The sequence below is a fragment of the Rhea pennata genome, chromosome 25 (assembly GCF_028389875.1).
Source record: "Rhea pennata isolate bPtePen1 chromosome 25, bPtePen1.pri, whole genome shotgun sequence".
Taxonomy (NCBI): Eukaryota; Metazoa; Chordata; class Aves; order Rheiformes; family Rheidae; genus Rhea; species Rhea pennata.
This window is the reverse complement of record NC_084687.1, coordinates 8042237-8066203: the sequence shown is the minus strand read 5'-3', so window position 1 is coordinate 8066203 and position 23967 is coordinate 8042237. Positions and strand designations below refer to the sequence as shown.

Sequence of the window (23967 nt, the reverse complement as noted above, 5' to 3'; positions counted from 1 at the left end):
TCACGTGGGCGCCGCGCGCCGCCTGCCTGGCGCCGGGGGGAGGCTGCAGGGGCTGCTGCCTCGGTGACGGCTGCGCCGCCTCATGGGCGTGCATCCCCGCGAGCGGCGCTGGGGCTGAGGCCGAGGCCGGGCGATGACTCCGGGTGAGGGGGCCGGGGCCAGCCGGAGGAGCGCGGCGGGCTGTGCTCCGGGCAGCCCGGGTTCGGCGCGGCGGCGGCGGGCTCCTGGCCCGCGGTGCGTCCCTGCCCCGGCTCGCCTGGGCGGGGGGTGGCGGCTGCGCTGCGGAAGGGCGCCCGGGTGGGGGGGAAGCCGCGGGCCGAGGAAGCAGGCGGCCGAACAGCGCGTGCGTTTCCCGGCGCCTGTCCGCACCGGCCGGGCAGCGCCTTCCGCTTCTGCGGGCGGGCGGGCCCGTCGGGCGGAGTTCAGCACTGAAGGGAGCGCTTCGCCCCGCGGCGGGAATCTCCGGCGGCCTCGGTGGAGGGAGATACGTAGAAAGCAGGTAGCAGGAAAGGCAGCCCCCGGAAACGGCTGTTCTTGAGGGTTTTTGCTGCCTCGTCTGTCGCGGCAAGAGGCAGGGATAGCTGACTGCGACCTTGCTGCATGGGAGGGGAGAAGCAAGAAGTTGCTGGACAAGCCCCGTCGTTGTCCTCTCAGAGCCCTGCCAGCAGCAGGAGAGCACAGGGTTTGGCGCTCCTCAGTGCAGCACCGGGGGCCCAATGAACCTGGCTGGCCCACAGCCTGCTGCTGGCTGCAGGAGGCCCGGAAAAAGTGCTCCAGCAATATACGAGGGCTGGAGACCTCCCCTTGCTCACAGGCAGGCAGTAAGTCAGGTATGTGTCAGAGCAGTAGAAGTATCCTGACCAGGGTCAGGAGCCTAGTTGCTTCCTAGGACCATGATGTGCATCTCAGTCACAGGTGAGGCTGGGAGGAGGGGGTCATCCCTTCAAGGACTTGCAGGTAGCATTAAGGATATTGCCAGCTCTCTGTGCATGTAGAAGATAATCTTCCACAGGCATAAGATGTGGTAACTGAAAAAAAAATAGACCCTGAAAGTCTTCTAGGCAGACTGTCCCTAAGTGTGTGTCCGTTCCTGTTTCCTTGGGGAGAAGGCACATGCTGAGGATGCCAGGGGGAGTGGAGCATAAATGGTGGCAATAGTCCTGTAAAGCACCTCTACTTGAAACTGCTGGCTGGAGCACAGTATTGGTATGCTGGGTCTTGGAATGGTGTGTTACTGCTGAGTGAGCTTTTCTCCTAGTCTTTCAGTATGAATGTGGCTCCTTACCTATAGCTCTGGGGACATGATGTGCACCTGAGAGGCTTTCTGTGACTGTCCTTGGTCTGCTTCCTCATAATGTGTTGGTGTAGCTGCCTCTGTGCTGCTGAGACTCTGTAAGGGGTGAGTAGCCTGCTGTCATGGCCTCACACAGCCTATCTATGGTGGCTTTTGCAATATAAGGGTGTTCCGGGCTTTTGGTGATGTCAGCCTTGGGGAAATTAGGAGCTGAGAAGTGATAGAAGGAGGGAACAAATCTATTGACAGACTCTCATCTCAGGTACTTCCACTAAGAAGCTGTCCCAGGAAGCTTGTGTTTGAGTTCAACTTTACTTCTGTCCACTTGCTGGGTCTGAGTTCTGGTTTGAAGCTGAAGAGTTCTTTGGGCACGTGGCCAGCCTGTGGTGTAGTGTCTGAGTCAAGTGCTGTTTTCAGTATTGCTAGCCTGAGCATCCAGATACTGTGAGTCAGGTCCAAAAAACCATGAGTTTAAAAATAGTATAGTGTGGGTTCTGTCCATTTATTCTCTGGCATGGAATCCTTCAGGGCTTACAGGGCTTAAGCTTTTTTCTAGTAGGGGTAGCTTTCAGAAGGTTGAATTTTATTGTTTCAGGAAAACACAAAAACTTAAAAGTCAGAAACATCTTTCTCATCAGTATAAGTCTTAGGACTCATAACGGCAGCCAGACCTTGCCTCTTTTTACTATGTAATTAAGATTAGCCTCGCATTAACTGTCTAAGACTGTTCTCTACGCAGCCAGGTATCTGACAAACTGTTTCATGGTATTGCATGTAGCAGCTTCCAATGAATTAATAACTAGAGTTGGTTTGTATTTTTCACTGAAATGAAAATGACTAACTATAGCATGTTCCTGAATTGTTACTTATTTTGATGTAAAATCTGTTTGTTTGGTACTGCCAACATCTTTCAGCTGTTAGCATTACAGAGTGTTGTTCAGAAAGCCTTCAGGTTTGTTCTGGAGCTGAGCAGGATAGGAGTAGCTGAGCACTCTGGACAGGGCCTTTGCTGCTGTGCTGGCTGTCCCCTCCTCCCCCCAGGACTGATGCAGCAGCTTCCCTAGACTTCGCAAGACCAAAAGCATGTTTTGTATTTAGCTACAAATGCAGAAGGCTTGGCAACAAGGAGGTCTGTTGTTCCTTGGTGGTTCAGAACTGTACAGCTCTCATAAAAGGAGCAGAAGATTGCTTCAGTGCTGTGTGGAGTTGCCAGTGATTCACATGTTTGATGCCTGCTGTGCACCAGGATAAGGTGAGGTGGTGTGTTAGTGCTTTTGTTTAGCTAATTGGCTACAAGCCTGAGTGTGGTGAGGAGGGTTGTAGGGAGCCAGTAGCATCTGTGATCGGTGGGCTTGACCTCAGCATTGGAGAGTATTTTGTTCTTGATCGATGTTGGCAGCATTTTTTCCTGGAGCGTGTGGTTTCACGAAACTGAATTGTCTTGAGACCCTTTGCATGGAAAATGCTTAGCATGATCTCTGGCTTTCAGTATTGAAAAAAAGAGTAAGGGCTGCCTATCATGTGGTGGGAATGCACCTCGTTCCTCTGCTTTGGATAAAGATATGGAAACTGTTTTCAGACACTGTGAATCTGAGAGAGTGTCTTTTGAGGAAAATACGTGATACCTTTGGCAAGCTTTGTCTAGAAATGATTTGAAGTCTTTTAGCCTATTATCGGTGCTTTCAAAAAATGATTTGGTGCCAGTGGATACAATGGGCGGCTCTAAGTACTAATGATGTAGGGGTGATAAATTTATCTTTTGTGGAAAAACTGGAAAGCATACTGAAGGAGTTTGGAGGGAGAGGTCAGGGAAGAAGCAGAGTCATTTAGAGTCTGGTTAGTTTGTGAAAGGCATGGTGCCTGTTTTCCCTGAGATAAAGGTGCTTGCTGCCTGACCATACCAGTTTTGTGTCCCTAGGCTGGTCTCAGGCTGTGTCTTAGAGGATTGGTTTTGTTGGATCAAAGCACTCTACACTGCTCTTCATCTAAGATCAGTCTATCCTTGCTGGGGCTCGTGGGATGAGTTTAGATTTATTATTAATGCCCCATTCCAGGCCTCTTTAGCCTGGAGAAGAGAAAACTGAGAGGGAATCTTATCAATGTCTTCAAATACCTTAAGGGATGATGTCAAGAGGATGAGGCCAGACTTTTTACAGTGGTGCCAAGCAATAGGACAAGAGGCAATGGGCACAAATGGAAATACAGGAAGTTCCATCTGAATATAAGGAAAAATGTCTTTACTGTGAGAGTGACAGAGCACTGGAACAGGTTGTACAGAGAGGTTGTGGAGTCTGCTTCTCTGGAGATATTCAAAACCCATCTGGATGCGATCCTGTGCAACGTGCTCTAGGTGACCCTGCTTGAGCAGGGTGGTTGGACTGGAGCATCCTCAGAGATCAACCTCAACCATTCTGTGATTCTGTTTTTCTTGCCTTGCAAGCCTATACAGGTGATAAGCCACATTCTCCTCCTAGGAGAGTGGACTATTCTGGAAGACACAGTACAGGCCTGCTGCTGGCAGGACAGCACTGAGCAGGAGAGAATATTAGGTGCTTCATTTAAACTTGTGTTCTGTTGGCTGCATTTAAGATGAGACAGCAGCCATGTGATTCCCATTGTATGGGATAGTTCAAAGACCAATGACATGCCTTGGAATGAGGGGAGGCTGCTTCTCTGCTCCTCGGCCCAGCTTTTCCCTTCACAGCCTTCCCCTTGCCAGCTCGTGCTTCGGGCCCTCTGGAGCAGCCACTGTTGCTGGAGATAGCTGCAATGGCTTCAGGAAAGTTGCTTTCCCATCTGCTACTCAGAGCCACAGAGAAAGGGACTGAGGGAAAGACAGCTCTGCTCTGGCTCAGGGTGTTTGGAGAAAAGGCTATTAATAGCAGAGGGGAGAGGGCCCTGGGTGCCTGCAAGCCATGGGGAGCAGCGTCTCACCGCGGGGGGCAGGGGCACTGCAGCACTCTGGGTGGGGGAGTCGGGAGGCATGGGGGCTCCTGTTCTTTATGTGCTCTCTCATTCTCACTCTTGTCTTGTTTTTTTTTTTCCTCCTGTAAGGGGGGGGGGGTGTCAGTAGAAGTCTTCTGTTTGCTTGTCCCTTACCTGCATCTTGCTCCTGGCTGGTGTGGAACAGGGTGGTGTGCCATACTGGAGCCACAGTGTCACATGTGTGGTAGTAGCTTGTCCTCACTTGTCCAGAGACTGTGCTGGTGGTGTTCAGGAATGATGTTGGTAGGGAAGTGTTGGGGATGGGGTGGAATATTGTGAGGGACAGAGTGCTGGAAGATGTAATGCGTATATCCAGCTCAGCAGGCTTACCCAGGTTGTCTGAGTTTAATACATTCACTGTTGAGTATGAGAATTACTTGCAGCTGTCTGGGACAATGTGACAAGCAATGCTAGACAGCAGGAGCTTGCGCTGAGCAGTGCTGCTCCGGTACAGGGTGTGAAAGGCCAGCAGGGAGCCAAGGTTTAGTGCCATCACCGAACTGCCTGGGGTGCCTTGGGCTATCCCAGCTCGTTAGTTATATCAAATGGGTCTGCCAGAGCTCTACATATGAAATGTCTGTACTGAGATCGTATCAGATCTGCAAGTGCTGGGTCTGTACAGCAGCTGAAGTTCTCCCTGTTGCTAAAGTGCTAGTTTACCTGCCTTTCTTGCTGCAGGACTGTCTGGATGATTGTTTGCTGTATCCTCTAGATTATACATTGAAAAATCTGAAATAACATGGCTTCTGTTTGCTGAGGCTCTGCCTCGGGGGAGAAGTCTAACCATTTCTTTAGAGCTCCTTCTCCCCTGCTGATCTGAATACAGGGCTGCTTTCCTCTCGAGCACAAGATCTTACTATATTTTTCTCCACCTTTTAGCATCTGTTGTATGTATTTTAAAACTTTTCCTGGCTGAAAGCCACAGGCCTGGCTCCGCTGCACTCAGGTGTCTCTGTTGGCAAGTTTAGGTCAAGTTTTGGCAGGTATAACATCAAACAGGTTTTTACTTGTGTTGTGCAGCAGGGAGAGTGTTTCTGAGGGAGAACTGCTGTTGAGCTCTTCCCCAGCCAGTCAAGACAGTCTTAGTTCTCCTGGGTGAAGCAGCAGCCATCCTGCTGCTGGAAAACTAGATGTGGTTCCCTATCTATAATGCTGATATAGCCTTTTGTATCTTGCTGTGCCTATGCTGTGTTGGGGGCTCCAGCAGAGATGATTACTGCAGTGGCTTGGCTGTGTGCTGCCTGAGGTGCTCTGAGCAGTGTGGAACATCAAGAGAAACTGAGCACTGCTGCCTAACCCGCAGGACAAGGGAGAAGCAGAGGGGTTGGCTAACAGTTCTGCTGGGAATAGACCATGCAGCAATGTGTCTGTGCCAGTAAGTGACTTCCCTGAGTTTGGACCCTGGGAATCCATGTTTGTGCTTTGTTCCTGCTGCAATGTTTGTTGTTGTTATTGTTGTTTTGTTTGTTTTTTTAAGCCAGTGAGGCCTCTACTTTCCTTTGTTAGCCTTTCCGGATGTATGCTGCAGAACAAAGCTTTGGGGGGAGCATGCTCTGGAAGCCAGTCTTAAATGTGTGATATGGGGAAGAGTGCTCTTCAGCAATTACCTGAGTCCAGCTGGGATCTCTGGGTGGTGTGTATGATTGGAATAAAGCTGATAGTTGTTTTCCCTATCCACAGATCGTGCTAGGAGGCAGCCCTTACAGGATTGACACCGAAAGGCTCTTGAACACTGTTGGATGCTTTGGGGTCTCATGCCAGCTTGATGTCTGCAGGACACAGGTGGACCTGGACAAAGCTGGAGATGGAGTGTCTGTAAGCATACTGGCACTTGCCATGCATCCAACGGGGACAGTGGACAGTAGCTTCTCCCGCTCTGCTGTGCAGACCCTCTCCCGGAGCCACTGCCGCAACATCAAACAGAAGATCTCCCAGTGGGAGAGGAGGACACGGGGGTCCTCCGGTGAGGAGAAGCAGCAGCTGAAGGACTTTGGGGTAAAGTATGATCCAGGCTGTGATGCTATCTCTAAAGTGAAGCCAGGACACACAGAGAAGGGCAGAAAGACTGGATCTAAAGAGCCAAAGAACCTGGGCTTGGACTTTAGGGAAAATGCAAGGAGCTGCTTGCAGACTGATGACTGTGGTGACCTCAGGCCCTGTGCATGCAGTCTTGTTTCCCAGGCAAAGGAGAATGGAGACTGGCAAGAAGGCTTCTTGGACTCAGAGGAGACACTGCCCCCAGGCAGCTTCTGTACCTCACAAGGGCTGTGGAAGAGTATAGATCCCCTTCTACCTGACAAAGCCCTGGCAGTGCCCTTAGACCTTCAGAGGAAGCAAGAGAGCTGTGACCTCACAGAAAGAGCACTTAAAGCCAAGGGGGTGGACTCTCTCTGCAGGGCAGAGAGAAGCTTGGAAAACATTTACTCAGAGGGTGAGGGGCAAGAGGTCCCACCACCCAAGCCCCGCAGGACCTTCTGCTATCTTGCAGAAAAGAATCCCAGTAGCTGCAGTGCTAGAAAGAAAGCTCCCCTGCAAAATCTTTGTGGAGGAGACTTAGTGCCATCCTCTCACAGTCCTGAGCAGAGAGTAGCCAGCAGGATGATCAGAAGAAGAACCCAGAGGTACGTTGGTTCATCTCGCCTGTCTGAAACACGTTTCCTTAAATCAGTTTCTAGGTAAATCCACGCAACCTGCTTGCTGTGGTATCCTTGAGGAGGTGCTGGTACTGATGATACCTCTGTTGATGGGAAAGGATGTTTCTGGATGAAAGTAACCCCTTTCCATCACTGTGAATGTTCTGCCTTTGCTGCTGATAACCTTGCAAAGAAGAGTAAAAGCCCCAAATGAACCTCAGTCCCATGCATTAAAAAAGAGTTGAGTGGGAATATGATGGCCCCAGGGAGAGTGCTGCCCACTTCTTGTGGATTTCAGAATGGCCTTCTCTGGGGGCAGTATTGTGGTTAAATGTTCAGGTATGTTCTCTTGTTGCTTACAGTTGGGGGCTTTCAGTTGTGGGTGACTAGTGTTGCAGTAGGTGTGGCTGTTCTGCCTTCTTGCCTGTAGGTCACTGTCACAAAGTAATAACCTTCTGAGCTAGTTTGATGCTAGTCCTACAAGCAGATGAGCTGCTTAGAGCATCTGTGCTGGAGAAGAGTGTGAATGTTACAGGGTGAAATGTGGCTAGGACTCCTGAATCCTTAAACATCTTCCATGGTGGCAAAGTACGCAGCAAAACCCACAAATTTTATGATAATAGGCTAAATCCCATCCAGGTCTTTTGTGACCTCTATGCCATTATTTTGAATTGAAAGCCAAAATCGATTGTAGGTTCCTGCCTCTGTGACAGGATGAGAATCACTGTAACTGCGCAGAATGTGTTTGGCCATGGAGCCTCCAACTCCATTCTCCTTTGGAGGCCATGGAGCCTGCAACTCATTTTTCCAGAGTAACAGAGCAGGAGCTGACTGGAAATCAGCGAGTCCAGAGCGGAACATCCACATATATGTTGGCCCTAAGGAGGACTATACTCTGTGTGGAGCAGAGAAAATAACTCACTGGTACATACAGGTACCTTTAGAAGATGTTATGCTGGTTTTCTTCCAGGAAATCCTTTGAGTTTGAGGACATCCAGGGCTTCCACAACCGAACAGTAGCCACCAGCTCCCACAGACTTCAGGAAGAGAAAAAAGGCACTACAAGATCCAGGCTTTTCTACACACAGTCAGAAGACAACATCTATGAGGACATTATCTGTATGTACCTATGCTTCTAGGGGATGCGTTCACTTTATTTGGAGGTAGCAGACTTTTTGGGGAGGTAGGTGTGAAGGGGTGAGACTGCACTGAGGACCCGTTCAGCTCTAAGGTCTTCCCCATCTGGGATTCCTTATTAATGTTAATAGCTATCTACATGTGAGCAGGCTTGTTTAGATGTTACGGAAGCTTGCTAGAACAGGTGTGCGCTAAACTGACTTCTTTGGTAGGTGTTTACATCCTCTGCTCGAGTGCTGCCTAGAGATCTCTGTGAACACTGACAAAATCAGCTTCTTTGCAATGGAGCTAGTTTCTCTGCAGTGGTGGAAGTGATATGATTTGGTGAATCCCTGTACAGCTTGCGTAGATGATCATAGTGGGTTAGAATCATCTTTGGATGGTATAAACAATCCATCTTACTACAAGTCTCTCTCCAGACCTGTCCAAGCTTGCTAGCAAACTGTGAAGACACTCCATACTCATATCTTTTAAAAGAATGCAAGAATTTATCTCCTTTCATAAATCCATCCCCTCTCCAATGCTTTTCCCAGGTCCTTCAAAAGAAAACCTCTATGAAGATATCAGAGTACTGCCTTTGCCTCTGTGGAAGATCCCGTCTGTCTGGAAGTTACCACCCCACCAGAGGGCTATTAGGGCTCCCAAGGTAGAGAGAGAGGATTAAATTGTCATGTGTTCACAGGGAGTCATCCTCACAAAGAGTCTATTCTTTGCTGCCCTTGGCCTTAATGTTTATTATTTGCTATTAATGTAGTTGGTAATGAACAGCCATGGCAGTATCAGTTGATTAAGCTGTTAAGGATCAAAAAGATGGGGAAGAAGAATGTTGATGGGATGCTTGAGTGTTGCATACGGATTGGTTTAATAGAACAGGAAGTTGCAGGGAATTTTATCAGACTTTTCTGACTGTGAATTTGGACCAAAGCTTAATCCCATGCTTGACCATCTCTTCTGATTCTGTTTTCTAGCTTCCCCCCAAGCCTCCCTTTCTCAGTCGCAAGACTCTTGAGCAAAAGCCCTCCCAGACAAATTTGCAAGGGAAAATGTTGAAGGAGATAACCCTGCCTGTCACACTGACAGAGTGGAAGCTGTTTCGCGCAGCAGAGGCTGCTAGCAGGAGAAAGAACTTGCCCTGGGTAAGATTTAAGTATTGAACCTTATTTCTTGCATGGTATTTCAACTCTTACTGCTTTATCTGACACCCTGTAAGTGTTTCATAAGTGGTCATGGAGCTGAGTGTCTGGCAGATTAATACTGCTCATCACTGTTGTATGTGTGGACAGATGACCCTGCTCAAACTGTTTTCCCTCCCAGTAGCAGGCATGTGTTTGGAGAGCAAAAACAGAATGCCAGGTCTGGTGGGATGATGGTGGTGCTGATGGCCAAAAATCTGCGAAGAGGGTAATAGATGAAATCTAAATCAGTGCTGTGTTTGAATACCAGCTCTTCCTAGTGCCTTGTCACTAAAAGTATGTTCCCAATACCCCCAATGAAGTGTGATGATGCTGGCTGTCTGCTGTGTGTGGTGCAGGAATGTAAGGAGGCTCTCTGAACTTAAGGGCAAGTTTTGTACAATATTGTGTGTGTGTCTCAGAGTGTTCCTTATGTTCTCACTGTGCAGGGGCTGAGTTGTTAGACGGCTAAGTGTGTGGGGCTGCTTTGGGGCTGTTATGGGAGCTTGCTGGGCATTTAGTTATTTAGCATGTTGGCTTGTAGTCCTTGACTTGATGTTAGGAATATACTCTTGCAGCTGTTCCACGTTGTAAAGGTGATGAGCAGCTCATTAGGGATGAGCCTATCTCACAAAGCCTTCATACAGTTCTCCTGCCTACTCCTCTGGCTGCTCCCTCCCACCTGTGTGTAAAAGATGCATATGCTTCTGATGCCAGAGTAGTGAGAAAGGCATTTAATCCATCCTTACAATAGAGGACTTGGTTGTAACTCTTACTTGGTGTGCTGGGAATCTTTCAAGATAGTGCTAACAGTTACCAGCTTCTGTCTCTCAGTGATGAAATGTAGTGTGTGCTGTAGGACAGCTACAGCTAACACTGTAGTGGTGAATACTAGTGCATTGTGCCTAGAACTCAAGTTCCAATTATAGTAGCAGCAACAACTTACTTTAGCCACGGTAAAATCATTTAACTTCTGCAGATTGTTGTTTCATGTGAACATTGAGTGTATTTGCTCAATTTGCACGAGACTGGGGGATAGAGTGGGACAGCTGCAAAATACAGTTCAAATGTTAAGTATTTCAGAATAATAAAGACCTTTCTTCTGTGATTTTAAACAAACTGCGGGGGTGGGAAATCAGGAAGGAGATGGCAGCTTTATAAAAATGCTGTGACAGGGAGGATCTTTCTTTTGGAGAGGGGAAAATAAAACATTCTCCAAAACCAAACCTCTTCCAAAAATCTGGTAACAATTTACAAGCAGGAAGCATACGTTATTCTCTCTGCTCTTATAAGACTGAACCAAGATTGTTAGAGAGACTCAGAGAAGGTTGGGAGTCCAAAAAGAAAAATGTTTTTATTGCTCAAGAAACACATGACTGCCTTAAATGCACATGACATCTTTCACTGATGACTCAACTGTGCAAAAATCGGAACAGAAATTGAAAATCTCTAGATGAAAGTGTATGGCAGAGGGGAAAGAAGGCAGGTTTTGCAATAGAAGAAGCACCTTCTGCTATTTTCTTTTTTTTTTTTTCCTTCTTGCAGCCTCCTCACGCTAAAAGAACGTGTCTGTCTGGCCCAGAAAATTGTGAGAAATAGATCTGAAAGGGAGAAGAATCTATGCCTAGTTTGCTGAGCTTGGGATAAGCACCTGAGCAGAAAAACAGGTTCTCTTGCTGGATATTTTTTTAATGCAGTATTTGTGGTGACAAATGAGTGGGCCCCACCCTGCTACATTCAGTGGGAACATTTAATGAATTCTTGAGACAAGAATGAACTTGACCTGCTCACTGCATTTAAAGTAAATCCTTTTTCTCAGTGAGGTGATAGCATTCTTTGACATGTAGAATCAAGGAGCTGCCACAGCCTGTGATGTTGTATACCTGGCAGCTCAGGGTGGGAGTCTGGAGAGGCCAGTGACAGGAGTAGTGGAAAGTGTTATGACTTTGGCTTTAAGGACTTTGTTACCAACGGGAGGAAGGTTAGCAGCATCTACCTGAAGTGTCTAAATGCCAACACTTCTTCCATGCTTGTTGCTTAGCCTGCTTTGGGCTATGTTGTTTTCTAAGCTTTTTCTTCCAGTGGACCAGGTCTGTGGTGTTTCTGCAGTGTTGGCACATTACTCTGTTCCACTGGCATTTCTCACCTGTGCAAACTGAAAGTATGATGCATTTATTTTAGCAAACTGCCTTGGGTCAAGGACTGTGCTCAGTGTAGCCTTGTTCTATATACCATATACCCAGCATCTCAATTCTTTTCAAGCCCAGAGGAAGCAGAGCTCTCTGTGTAGCCAGGGGTTTGTTCCTTCACATTTGTTGCTGCAGATGCATGTCAGCTAGGGTAAGTTCTCTAAAGCATCATGCTGGGCATAGAATCATAGAATCAGTAAGGTTGTATGAGAGCTCTGCTTCCTCTGGGCTTGAAAAGAACTGAGATGCTGGGTATATGGAGTTCAGAATCCTTTGCAGAGGAAGATTTATAAGACGCTCTTGCGAGTCCCTTTGAAGTTGGCCTCTGTAATAGAAAACTGATCTGATGCTAGACATTTTTCCACTTATTCTGTTTGCTAAGCAAAATATGAGAGCTTGTAGAATGTGTATAAAGTTTGGTATCAGCTTTGAATTATGCTAAAAGTAATATTTCTCTTGTAGCATAAATTCTGTGCTGCTTCACTATCCAGTGAGCTGTGCTAAAAGCACTCTGGCCAGGAGCCTTTGAGCCAGGGTCTTTGGCAGTAGCCTTTCCAAAGTGTTGTGGTGCTGGATGATAGCTGTTGGGCTGCTTTTCTGTTGGCAATTATGCCCCTTTTGGACCCCCTATTAACCTCTGCTTCTGCTTTGGATTTCAGCTTGTACTAAAAATACAGGCGATCTTTGATTCTAAGCGTGGAAAGAAGAGGGTGAAGTTGCTCAGTCCCAGTGGGAAAGAAGCTCCTCCAGTGAAAGGTATAGAGCACTCTTGCACCATTCTCTTTGTTACACACTTGTTGAGTGGTGCAATTTCCCTATGTCCTGGGATATTGTTAACAGGTCAGGTACCACCAGTTCATGCTGGGCTGACTCAACAGTGCTGAACCCTTTGTCTTGCAAGAAACTCTGACTGAAATTGTTGAGCTTTCAGCACCACTAGGATTGGAACACCTGCTTAACCCAAGTCTAACATTATTAAAAATGGAAGATCCCACTGTTGTCTGAGCCTGAAGAGATGGAGTAGTTGTAAAAAGTGCTTTTTCAAAAAATAAACTAGAACAAAACAAACAAAAAAAACCCCCACACCAAAACCACTTTGCATGAGAACCACCTCTGACTGCTCCACTCATCTCTTTTATGCCTCTAAAGTGATATTCTTGTGTTCTGGTTTTCTAGCACTGGTGTGGTCTTTATTTGTGCTATATTCTATTTGGCAATGCTGTTAACTTTCATAGCAGTATCAAATAACCACTTGGTTTCTGTTCTTGGCCTGTGTTCAGCTGACATGGTTCACTGGAAACAGTGACTTCATTATCAACTCCACTTTTTGAAATTTATTGTTGTAGCACATTTGCCAGTAATAGCTGCTCTTTGCTGATGCTTAGAGTGAGCTGCCCTGCATGATACTGGCCTGATGAGTCTGAAGTTCTCTGTCTTTCCCAACTTGGGGTGTTGTCCATCTTTCTGCATGATTAATAAGAGAAAACTATATGTGTTTCAGGTGAAACCAGCGGGAATGAAAGTGATACAGAAAATCAGCCAAAACGTGAGTGAATCACAGGGGCTGGTCCTGTCCCTGTAGCACTATATGTTTGGCTAGGGTCCTAATGGGATAAGTGTGTCGAATAATTGTGACAGAGAAAGGGAATGTCTGAGAGGTTACGTGCTAAAGCTGGGCGCTGTTGCTGTGACAAATTGGCCTCTATTTCTGCCACTTATCCCAAGCCCTTCAGGTTTAATGCTACTCATCTGCCAGTGGCTAAAGTAGATTCATTTTTGAATCAGTAGAGTCACACTTAATGAAAATATGTCTTGCAATGAATTATCCCTGGATCACGTTTGCTGCTAACATTTGATGTCATTTTGCCCCCCTACTTTCCTCCCTTGGCTCTCTTTTATGTTTGTGATATTCTGAAATGCCCTTTCCTCTAGGGAGAAATCACTTGGTTATTTGTCTGATTTCTTAGCCCTGAGTTTGATAGTGGGCCCGGACTACAGACTTGTGACAACCACTTGGTGTGGGAAAGACCAAAGAGGTCTGAGTTTCTAGGCTGGTAAGGTTTTAAAGTGAAATGGTAATGGCTAGCAAGCAGTGCTGGTGAATTACTCTGGCATGTCTGTCAGCAGGATAACTACGAACAGTGAGGATCCAGTGGACAGGACCAGATGAATTGTTCTAGATGTTTCATTTACTTAGGCAGAAGCATGCAAAAGGCCTTAACTTGCTGGTGATGACATTCAACTTTTTTGTTAAGAGTAATAAAGGGTAAAGACTCAAAAATACAGTGACTGAGTCACTGTCTGATTTAACGGTTGTTTCCAGTGTCCAGAATGTGTCATGGTGCCTGAGCCACAAGGATTTCTTAAGTCAGAGCATTGCCTGTGCTTGTGAGTGTGTACTACCTGTCAAGACATCCCAGCCTGGAGGGTTCCTGGCCAGGAACCTGCCTCTCTTGAATGCCCATGCTGCATTATGGAGTAGCTGCCTGAAGCCTGGCAACATTACTGAATTGATGAGGCTGGGCTGCTTCTCTTAGCCTTTTCTCGTTGCTGCCATGGTGTTGCTTGGAGGTGCATGGAAAGAACATGAGGAGAGCAACAGAATGCTAGCTGTCAGGCAAAAGGGGCTATGGAGCTACTGCAAGGCCAGTGCTCCTGTGCCTAGAACAGCTCTGTGTTTAAGGAACTGACCAAGGAGTCCCATTCCCATGGGATGAGACAGTGCTATGAGGTTAGGCAAATGCACCTATCTCTTTTCCCTGTTCTGAAGGTAATGGTAATTCCTCTTCTGTGAGCTAGGTGTATGTGGCAATAGTAGTCATGGGCTAACTTTGGATTTGCCCCCTCCTTTAGGTCGACACAGGTGCCTGCTGCAGGTGCAGCGAGGCTGCAAGAGGAACCCACACTACCAGACGCTGGAGAGGGATTTGATAGAGCTCCAGGAGCAGCAGCTGTTTGAGCTATTTGTGGTGGTATCACTGCACAAGAAAGCAATGGAAATGACATATGCACCAGAGATCATACAGCAGTTTCCTAGCAAGGTAAGAGCTGTATAGAAACCTTCCCATACAATGCACTCAGTAACCGTTCATCTTCTCTGCGTGTTTGTTCCTTCTTGAGCTCTATACTAATAAAATTGGCCTATTAGGTAGAATACAGATTTGGGATTTGAAGCACTTTGCTCTGTTACAGATCTAATGCATAGTCTCGGATGAACATTTAAATGTATTTCTTGATTCACCATTGGTATAAATACCTGTAATATTGTAAGGGTTAGGAAGTCTCACCAGCTTGGTGCGTGCCTCCAGAAACACTATCCTAACAGGGGGGCATATTGGATTTGTAATGGAAAAGAATTTCTAACCTCAAATTTTCAGAGGAGAAACATTTTTTCTCTCCAAAGACAGAGCAGTTTGAGGCTTTTGTGCCTGATTCTGATATCTCTGAGAAATGGAAGGTGGATTTCTTGAGACATGGATTGAAAATACAAAAACTGTTTTGAAGAGACAGTACATCTCTAGAAGTGACTGACTCTGCTGCTAAAATGCTGCAGCCTTTCATTTCTCCTCATGGGTGTGCCTGCTTGTCATGATTTAGCTGACAAAGCAATCATGTGCAAGTGTATAAATGATCTTGTTACCTGAAGTACTGTCTGAACTCTTCCTTGTTCTGGCACTAGGAGGGATGAAACTGCTGTTCAGAAATAACTGTTTTGGTTAGCCAGTTGCACTTGTGCTTAACGCTCATTGGGTGTAATGAAGAGTTTATCTTTTGTGAGAACTAGGAAAGCTCCTATTTTCATTGTCTGGTAATACTGTAAAGCCATCCTGTACTGTGGTAACGCTGCTGAGGCAGCCTGCAGGAGAGGAAAAGGAGTGCAGTGCAACTTTGTTCCCAAAGCTTGACTGATCTCATCAAGGCAGTTTGTGATTTATAGCAAGGAGTGAGGCAGTTTGGCTGATGCAATACAAAAACTAGAATCTCAGGGCTTTTATGTTTGCTTTTACTTTTTTCTTTGGGGGACAGGGCACAAGCAAGCAGAGATTGACAGTGGAAGTTGAAGTACTGTGAACTAAACTAAGCCATCTGAAATAAACTTTCTCTCTGTCTGTTCAGCCCAAATGGTTGACAAGATGACTGCATGTAACTGAATTACGAGTTAGTGTGCACACTAGTGTACAACCAAGAGGATGAAGCCTTGATGCTTGCTTCCATGGCCACAGACCGAATATTCATATGTCACCACCTAGGCTTGTGCCTGGGGCCATCCCCTAAGAACAGAATAAACCTAATAATTCTTCTAGCTGTTCTATCAGGAATAAACCAGAGATTGTTAAGGAGTCTGCATGTCATCCAAATAGGGAAGGAGATGTTAAATTCATTAGGGGAAGTTATGTGGGACTCCAGCAGGACACCTGGTGTCCAGCAGCATAAGGGATTTGTGTGCAAATACCTTTAGCATCTTAAATGTTGAAACATTTTGCTTCACAAAATTAGTAAGAGACTACAGCCAGAAAGAGTATATAGTCTTAATTTAGTGGTAACATTGAAGATGCATAAATGGTAGCTGCTAAGTGCAAACTTTAGGGTGTTAGAAGGCAGAAAGGAGTGTGACCAGACTTAGCTCTTCCCTGGTACAGCACCATAATCTGACTATCACCTTGGGAAAGGGTAGTGTGTTGTTCTTTCCTGCTATCCCAGCAGGCGATCAGATCCAATTGTACCATGTGGCTGTTTGCTTGCTTTTACAAATGCACTGACAAAACAAATGATTTCATTGGTGTTTGTTTATCCTTTGCTCAAATTACAGAATTTTGATGGGGGATTTGCAGGAACCTTTGCTCACCAATTATGGAACAGTGATTATGGAGGTGTTTTGATTGCCGATTTGTCTCCTAAAAATAGCATTGTTTACAAATAATCTGCTTGTCACCATCTTCTTTGGGCTGCATGCCTAAGATGAGCAAGGCTTTTGTCCAACTGTTATTCTGTGAAATTGCTGCACCATGTTCCTAACTATTCTTTGATGCTGTCTCAGCTTGGGACAGTAGAGTAAGCCAGATATGCTGACTTGAGAGCTCAGCTTCTGAAATCAGCTTTATGGAACAAACTCCCTTTTCTCAAGGGCATTTACAACTGAAGTTGTGATCTCTTATTTGAAAACCTTCTTTTTGCTCCTTCTGGATGGTTTTAAGCATGGAAAGTTGTCCTGTCTTTGAGGGATTTGTCTTGAGCCTGCACCAGGTAACTGGGACATGGAACAGCTATGCTCTTTTCACAGCTGAATTGGGAATGACCTGCACCTCAGAAGCCAAGGACATTCCTGTTACTCTTAACATCTTCAGCTCTCCTGGGAACAGAAATGAGGCAGGCTGCCTAATCACACAACAGTTAACTGGGGGCTCAGTTCTAGTTTCACTCTCTATAAACTTGGCTATGCCACTAAATCATTCTCAACACTTACCAAGACCAGCTGGGTAATTTTGTAAAAGTCCAGTCAGCAGGAATGATGAAAGAGGGAACTGGGGATCTGTTATACCGGAATCTGCTCTCCTGTACTTTTACACTAGCTCTCTGATTGTCAGCATTTGGAAGAGTAAGAAAGAAGCTCTCTCTTATTGTTTAAAATGCTGCAACCATGGACCATGCTTCAATGACTTTAAATGCATGTGTTACCCCTCCAGCCTGAACATTCCTTGAGACAGTCAAAGGATACTGAAGAGAGGCTAAAGGTCATCCCCAAATTCTGCTTCCCAGATCCCAAAGATTGGTTTCCTACATCAGACCTTAAAAGGTAAAGACTTATTTTTGAGTACTGATGCCTGAAGTGCCTCTAGGGAGAATGCTGAATGCTTAGGTATGTGCCAGTTCCCTGGCCCAAAGAAACTGCAGCCAATGCAGAGAAAAATGGGAAAGAATGTGCCCCAAACTGCTGTGATAGAGGAAGATGAGATACTGAGATGGAGGCAGAAGAGCTGCTTCTGCCCAAGCAGCACCTTTGTTATTTGGAGTAGGAAGTCTGTAACTTTGGTTCAAGGCCAGCTCCTGGGAGTGGCAAGTAATTACACTGCTGCTTGGAAGAATGCAGAAACAGTTGGGAAGGAGGAGAGCTATAGGTGGATGAGAGGCAGTGGCCTGCAGGTGTTCTTCCACAGAATAGAGGCTGAAGAACCTGGCTACCTGTATCAGGTGTCTCTTCTGTGACCAGAAAGAGAATGGCTTGTAGTTTGTGTCGTGCATGTGCCTTGCTTTGTCTGTCAGTCTCTTATCTTCCTCTAAACCGCATGGTAAATTTGACTTTGACTGTTCTTTGGTCCCCAGTGAAACATTTTCTTTTGTGTTGACGGGTGAGGATGGCAGCCGCTGGTTTGGTTACTGCAAGAAGCTCCTGGTAAGCACCTGTGTTGGATGGACAGTAAAGAATACATTGATAAACTTTCACAGTCAAGTGAGGATGGGAATGCCAGTGACTTCCTGCATGGGTTGTGTAGTTCCTGTGCTACTGCTGATATTACCAGCCTCTTAAATGCTTAAGGGCAGGAGCATGATGATACCCAGCAATAGTGAAGTGGGTTTGGGGTATGAAAGGCAGCTCCTGGGACTGGTTATTCCTCAGGAATCTCTTAAGTCAGAGGTGTAGAGGGAAGTACAGAAAGAATTCTGCAAGTCAGCTACATTTTAGGTGCTCAATTGCTTATTGCATCCCTGTTCTCAGTGTAAATGTTCTGCTTCCTTTCAGCCGGAAGGGAAAGGAAAGCGTCTTCCGGAGGTATATTGCATTGTTAGCCGTCTGGGCTGCTTCAACCTCTTTTCTAAGGTGAGGTGGGGAGAGCCTGTTACTTCCTATCAGACATGGGTCTCCAACAACCTGCAAGCTCCAGGAAGTAACTGGATGCTGCTATCCGGCCTAAAATTATTTAGCTAATTAATCCATCCCAGCAGGGTGCTTCCTTGCTACCTTTGTTTTGACTGGGCAAATGAAGTGATATTAGTGCTGAGACTTGTCAGCTAGTATACAGAACATTATTCCTCCAGGAAGTTGCTTTCAGGAAATGCCTTTTAATACCTAATATTACTGGTGTGGAGTCCCTAAATTCTCTTCTTCCATGACTTGAGGAAATGGAAAAACAGTTTAAGAGGAGAAAAAAGAGCTGTTTATTTCTCCTACCACTATGGGGAGAATAGGTAAGGAAGTAAATGCTGGGAGAGGCTAGTACAGGTAAAGGGCAGCTATTGCAGAAGAATACAGTGGATAAGTTTATGATGAAAGCTGATTTGTAACTGTTGGAGCACTGAGTTTCTACAACAGCATTTCAGAAGGGCTTCCTGGGGGGAGGAGGATAGAGCCTTGCCAAAGAGTAAGACATAAGAAGTTACTCTTCTAACTAGTTGTGAGAATTTGATTACTATATATAAAACATTTCCTTGCAGTAACAGGGGACTGGGTTTGAGAAATGAAAAGTTATAGTAATAGGTCCGTATTCCTAAGTTGATTTTTCAGATCTTTGAGAGGAGCTTACACAGGGGTCCCAAGCAAGGGGGAAAAGGGCTGTGAGTCTATGTTGCACCCTTCATGTGTAGCTGCAAAGCGGGATAATGTAACATAGAATCATATCTTGTATGGTTCACCTGCAGACACTGAACCATTGTCTGATTTATTTTCTTGCAGATTTTAGATGAAGTAGAGAAGAGACGAGAGATGTCCCCAGCTCTAGTGCACCCATTTATGCGTAGTGTCATGGAGGCACCTTTCCCTGATCCTGGATGCACTATTACTGTGAAGAGTTTCCTGCCAGGAGCAGGAAATGAGGTAACTGAAATCAGGACTGGTTTTTCTCTGTTGGTTGTCGTCTCTGGTGTATAGTTGCACTTTGCAAACTGCACTGTGCAATGGTGCTAGCTCTAAGTAATTGATGTGAAGGTTATTTCCTAAACTTTCTATGGAGGCTGTCAGAGAAACCTGCCTCCTGCAGAAGCATACTGCGCTAGAAGTGATCCCTTGCTTTTTAAGAGAAGAGCTGGCTGAATTCTTTGTGATGCTCTGAATTGTCTAAGCTGTTTGGTTCCTACCTGTGAGGATCCATCAGTTTGCTTTCCAGACAGATCTCCCTTGTCCAGTCCTCCTCCATGCAGGGCGCTTTCATCCAGCACCCTGCATCTCTGCTTTTCTCCCAGGTTTTGGAGCTCTGCCGTCCACTGGATTCTCGACTTGAACACGTTGATTTCGAATGCCTGTTTAAGTGTTTAAGTGTCTCTCACATGATTCGGGTCTTTGCCTCTCTCCTGCTGGAAAGGAGGGTGATCTTGGTTGCTGACAACTTAAGGTGAAAAATCAGTCTGAGTGACTTGTTCTTTCTGAGGAAATGTTGAGTTTTCTTCTGTGTTTGGGCCTGTTTCATGCACAAACTTGTCGAACTTTTTGTAAATAGTTACATACATTTAAGAGCTTTTTGCAGATTCTTCATGTAGTATATGTATGCTGAGAATTTAGAGTATGCTGTTTACCCAAGAGGAGATAAGGGTATTTTACCTTACCTACTTACCTCTTTTGTGTGGGTTGATGCTATTCCCCGTTCTCCATAACTGACTTCAAAAGTCGATGCATGGAGCTTCTGCTGTCATATAAACAATGCATGTAAATTATGGTTTTCATGAACATTTCTAAACTATGCCTGTAGCTCAGTGTTGAATACATTGATAATCCATTCTGTGTTTCTCTTATCTTTTTAGCACTCTGTCTAAATGTGGCCATGCCGCAGTGGCAACACTTTATCCCTTCACTTGGCAGCACACCTATATACCAGTCCTACCAACTTCCATGATTGATATTGCCTGCTCTCCAACTCCATTCTTAATTGGCATTCTTTCCTGCTCATTACCACAGCTCCAGGACCTGCCCATAGAGGAGGTGAGAATTGGGGAAAAGAAAGGGGAGGAACAATTCCAGTGGTATGAGGCTAACTTCTCTGGAAGAAACTGTGGATACTCTCTTAATATGAAGTTTTAAACTTTCATGGGACCATTGAGGACTTGGTAGATACATGTCAGGCCATTCCATTGTTATCTAAGATGAATAATATTGACTGTCCTTAGAGACAGGATGCAGTTATGCAAAACCTGTGGTTTTTGTGTGAAATCTGGTGCCAGTGGGGACATTTGGGGGGGAGGGGAGAAGGTCCTTTCCCTCCCCCTGCCCCCCCCCCCCTTCAGCAGCATATTGGATGTAAGAGTTAATGTGTTTTGTACATTTTTTCCCCAGGTTCTGATTGTTGATCTTTGCACTGACCATTTTTTGCAAGAGGTGAGTGAAGTGTTGGCTACCCAGGGCTATGTGCTGGGAAAGGGCATTGACGAATGGAATTGTAAGCAAGAAAGCAGCAAAAGCTAGTATTCCTATGTAGACTGGGGGGGGGGCAGGTAATATCCTGCATTCCTTTTAGATCCACAGAAAAGGAAAGGAAAGAGACTTGCAAGGATCCTTTTTGCAGGGCTGATGTTGTATGAGATAAAGAGCCCTATGAAGCTGAAGGTGCTGTTTACCTGGGCTGGACTTGGATACTTAGTTGGTTTATGTTAAGTGGGCTGCTAGGATTCTTTCCTGCTTTCTGGTTGTCTTTCTCTTTCTCTGGACTTATTCACTACAGGACTTTCTCCTCTCTCACCTACGTTTTTTGTTCTTGTTTTTGTTTTGTTTTGTTTTTCCCAGAAATGATAAAGTAGAAGACAAGCTATCACAACTCTCTTGCAGTTCTCAGCTGGCCCCAGACTTTCCTTAATGTACAGAAAGTCCCTTCTACATAAATATTCTGGAGCATTACTAGTTCAAGAGGTTTTTTGCATCTCCTTTCCCTTGCCTTATTGTTCTATTTTGTGTTGCAGCCTGCAACTGCAACCTTTTGAGAAAGGTATTTAAAGGATCGCTTTTTCCCCAGAATGTTGTGATTTGCTATCTTTTTGGAGAAGACTTTTGTTCTAGTGTGTTTTATCACTGGTATATTAAACCTAAGTCTGTGTAGTGGATGTAGCATACATTGTTCTATGTTGGTCATTTGTGCATGTGACTACTACTCCTTAGCTGGAAGGTGCTGGTGGAATGTTTTTCGTTGCTGTGGCTACAAGATAAATGCATTGTCTTCACCAACATACCCTGTATCATAGAGTAACATCCCTCTGATCATTTCAGGTGTGTCACAAGCTTTTCTCATCTGTTCACAGTGAGAAGTTTCTGTTGATGACAGATAAAACACACAAATGCCTTCCTGGCCATTTCTTTTTTTTAGATATCAGATGAGGATGAGATCCTGCCTCATAAGCTCCAGGCTGCACTTGTACAAATCTTGGAGGAACGAAGTGAAATCCTGTCTCAGGACCGGAGTAGCACACAAGGTACTTGTATAGAAAAGTCTGTACATAAACTGTGTGTCTACAATATACCATATGACTTTTCCTCATGTTCAAAATGATGAATGTAGAGGGAAATGACTAATCTGTTGTACTTTTCATAGGTGATATGCCTCTTAACTCCCTGGTCTCTGAAGCTTTTGTGCAGTTCTTTGTGGAGATTGTTGGACACTACTCCCTACATATGAATGTCACAGAAAAAGGGGAGCGAGTGTTTCAGCGGGAATCATTTCGAAAATCTCATATGTCACGTAATGTGCGTCATTTCTTGCACTTGTTCATGGAAACACAGATGTTTGCAGGGTTCATACAAGATCGAGAGCTGAGTAAGAGCATGGTCAAAGGTAAGGTTTAATATTAATTTCTTGTTTTACAAAGTGACTTTCAGAGTATAATGGTACATCATTTTGACTCTTAAGGAGCCTTTTGTCCTGACAGGTTACCCTGTTGGCACCTTAACAAATGTAATGCAGATACGGCATAAATGCAATGGCAATAGCTTCGTGCCTTCTAGTGACTCAGTGGAATGCATCTTCTTAAGCAAAGAATTTCTGTGTATCTGTCTCCTCTTTAGGCTTGATCCTGCAGCTGGTATTACAGGCACAAATTTTTTTTTCATAACCTCATTAATGATTTGAGATACCACATACTAAGAAATGGGAGTGGTTGAGTGATATTCTTCTTCTTCAGGTCTTTTTGAGGTCCGTGCCTTGGAGTATTTGGAGAGTATTCCAGAGACCGAACCTAGTGGAATGAACAAAATCCTTCGCAGTCTTGGTAAAGAGGCAGCTTTGTTCTTTTTTTTTTTTTTTTTTTTTTTAATAAACATAGCTACAGAACAAATAATTTCATGCAAAAGGGTGCACACTTTCTCATGCACTTTGACCTATTTTACCTACACTGAGTGCTTCATAAAATTTTTATTTTTAAAATATTTATATTTTAGCAATTCCATATAATTTTAATATAAATAATGTGTATAATATGCAATAATATGCACTGGAACAGGTTGCCCAGACAGGTTGTGGAGTCTCCTTTGGAGATATTCAAGGCTCACCTGGATGCAAGCCTGTCTAAGGTATGCTCTAGGTGACCCTGCTGAGCAAGGAGGCTGGACTAGATGATCTCCAAAGGTTCCTTCCAACCTTTATGATTCTATGAAATAATATATTCTATTTATAATAATGATTTATATTATTTTAAAGATTTTCTATCTTTGGATAAAGTTTGCAGAAGTTGTCTAATCCTAGGGCTGCTTATAATTGTTTCTGAGTTTTGGGCTTGGCTGCAAATGTACCGCGGGGTAGACAGCTTCCTGTGGGCAAGGGTGGCCAAGCATGAATTTCTTTCTTGCAAAAGTTGCTAAGCCCGATCGCGCCCGGGGCGTCTCCCTGTGCTAACGGTGTGTGTTTTCTCTGTAGGGAGCAAAATGCGATTTCTTCACAAGAAGTGACCGTGGGTGCTGCAGGGCGGCAGGACCGGGCGGCGCTGCGGGGCGGCGCCGGAGGCGGCCCGGCCCCCCCGGGCTGCCGCCGCTTCTCGCGCTCTGCCTCCTCAATAATGGCTTTCTGACCCAGAAAACGCGCTCCGCCTTTCCCTTGTCATGCGCGCGCTGCCGGCCCGGCCCCCTGCGACGGGACTCGGCTCCCCCCCCGGGGACCCTCCCGCCGCCGACGGGGCTCGGCTCCCCGCACCGTCCGGCCCCGCCCCGACGGGGCTCGGCTCCCTCCCGGGACCCTCCCGCCGCCGACGGGGCTCTGCTCCCCGCACCGTCCGGCCCAGCCCCGACGGGACTTGGATCCTCCCTGGTGGACCCTCCCGCTGCCGACGGGGCTCGGCTCCCCCCACCGTCTGGCCCCGCCCCGCCGGGGCTCGGCTTCCTACCCCGGCGCGCCGGCGGTCGGCTCCCCCCCGGGACTCTCCCGCTGCCGACGGGGCTCAGCTCCCCCCCCACTGCCCCGCCCCGACGGAACCTCGGCTCCCCCCCGGCTCGGCCCCGCGCCGCCGGAGCTCGGCTTCCTACCCCGGTGCGGCCCGACCCGGCGGAGCTCGGTTCCTTGGCCCGTCGCGCCCCGGGGGGCCCGGCCCCCCGTGCTCCCTCGTCCACCCCCGGTGGGCGCGGCGCGGCCGGGCCATAGGAGGGCGGTGGGCGGGGC

At 46.3% G+C, this 23967-nt stretch overlaps 1 protein-coding gene and 1 long non-coding RNA gene across 10 annotated transcripts; one reads left to right on the top strand and one right to left on the bottom strand.

Moving 5' to 3' along the window:
* The first annotated feature begins 55 nt into the window (after positions 1-55).
* DENND2C (DENN domain containing 2C) lies at positions 56-23392 on the top strand. Of its 9 annotated transcripts, none has more exons than XM_062594850.1 (19): positions 56-143; positions 5960-6900; positions 7883-8031; positions 8583-8695; positions 9018-9185; positions 12070-12166; positions 12912-12956; positions 14264-14451; positions 17095-17204; positions 17732-17801; positions 18150-18227; positions 19080-19220; positions 19586-19734; positions 20141-20318; positions 20670-20711; positions 21691-21796; positions 21916-22155; positions 22502-22588; positions 23233-23392. In XM_062594850.1, the coding sequence occupies exons 2-19, from the start codon at positions 6116-6118 to the stop codon at positions 23262-23264; spliced, it is 2778 nt and encodes a 925-aa protein (XP_062450834.1). In that variant the 5' UTR covers positions 56-143; positions 5960-6115; the 3' UTR covers positions 23265-23392. The 9 variants fall into 9 exon arrangements, 7 of the variants coding, with proteins under 7 accessions (XP_062450834.1, XP_062450836.1, XP_062450837.1 ...); XM_062594856.1 differs by lacking the exon at positions 56-143 and adding an exon at positions 204-234; XM_062594854.1 differs by lacking the exon at positions 56-143 and adding an exon at positions 372-499.
* Positions 22139-23961, bottom strand: LOC134150784 (uncharacterized). Its single transcript, XR_009960718.1, has 2 exons — positions 23835-23961; positions 22139-22555 (listed from the first exon to the last, which is right to left on the bottom strand). It is a non-coding gene; the product is annotated as an uncharacterized LOC134150784 (long non-coding RNA).
* Positions 23962-23967: the final 6 nt, after the last annotated feature.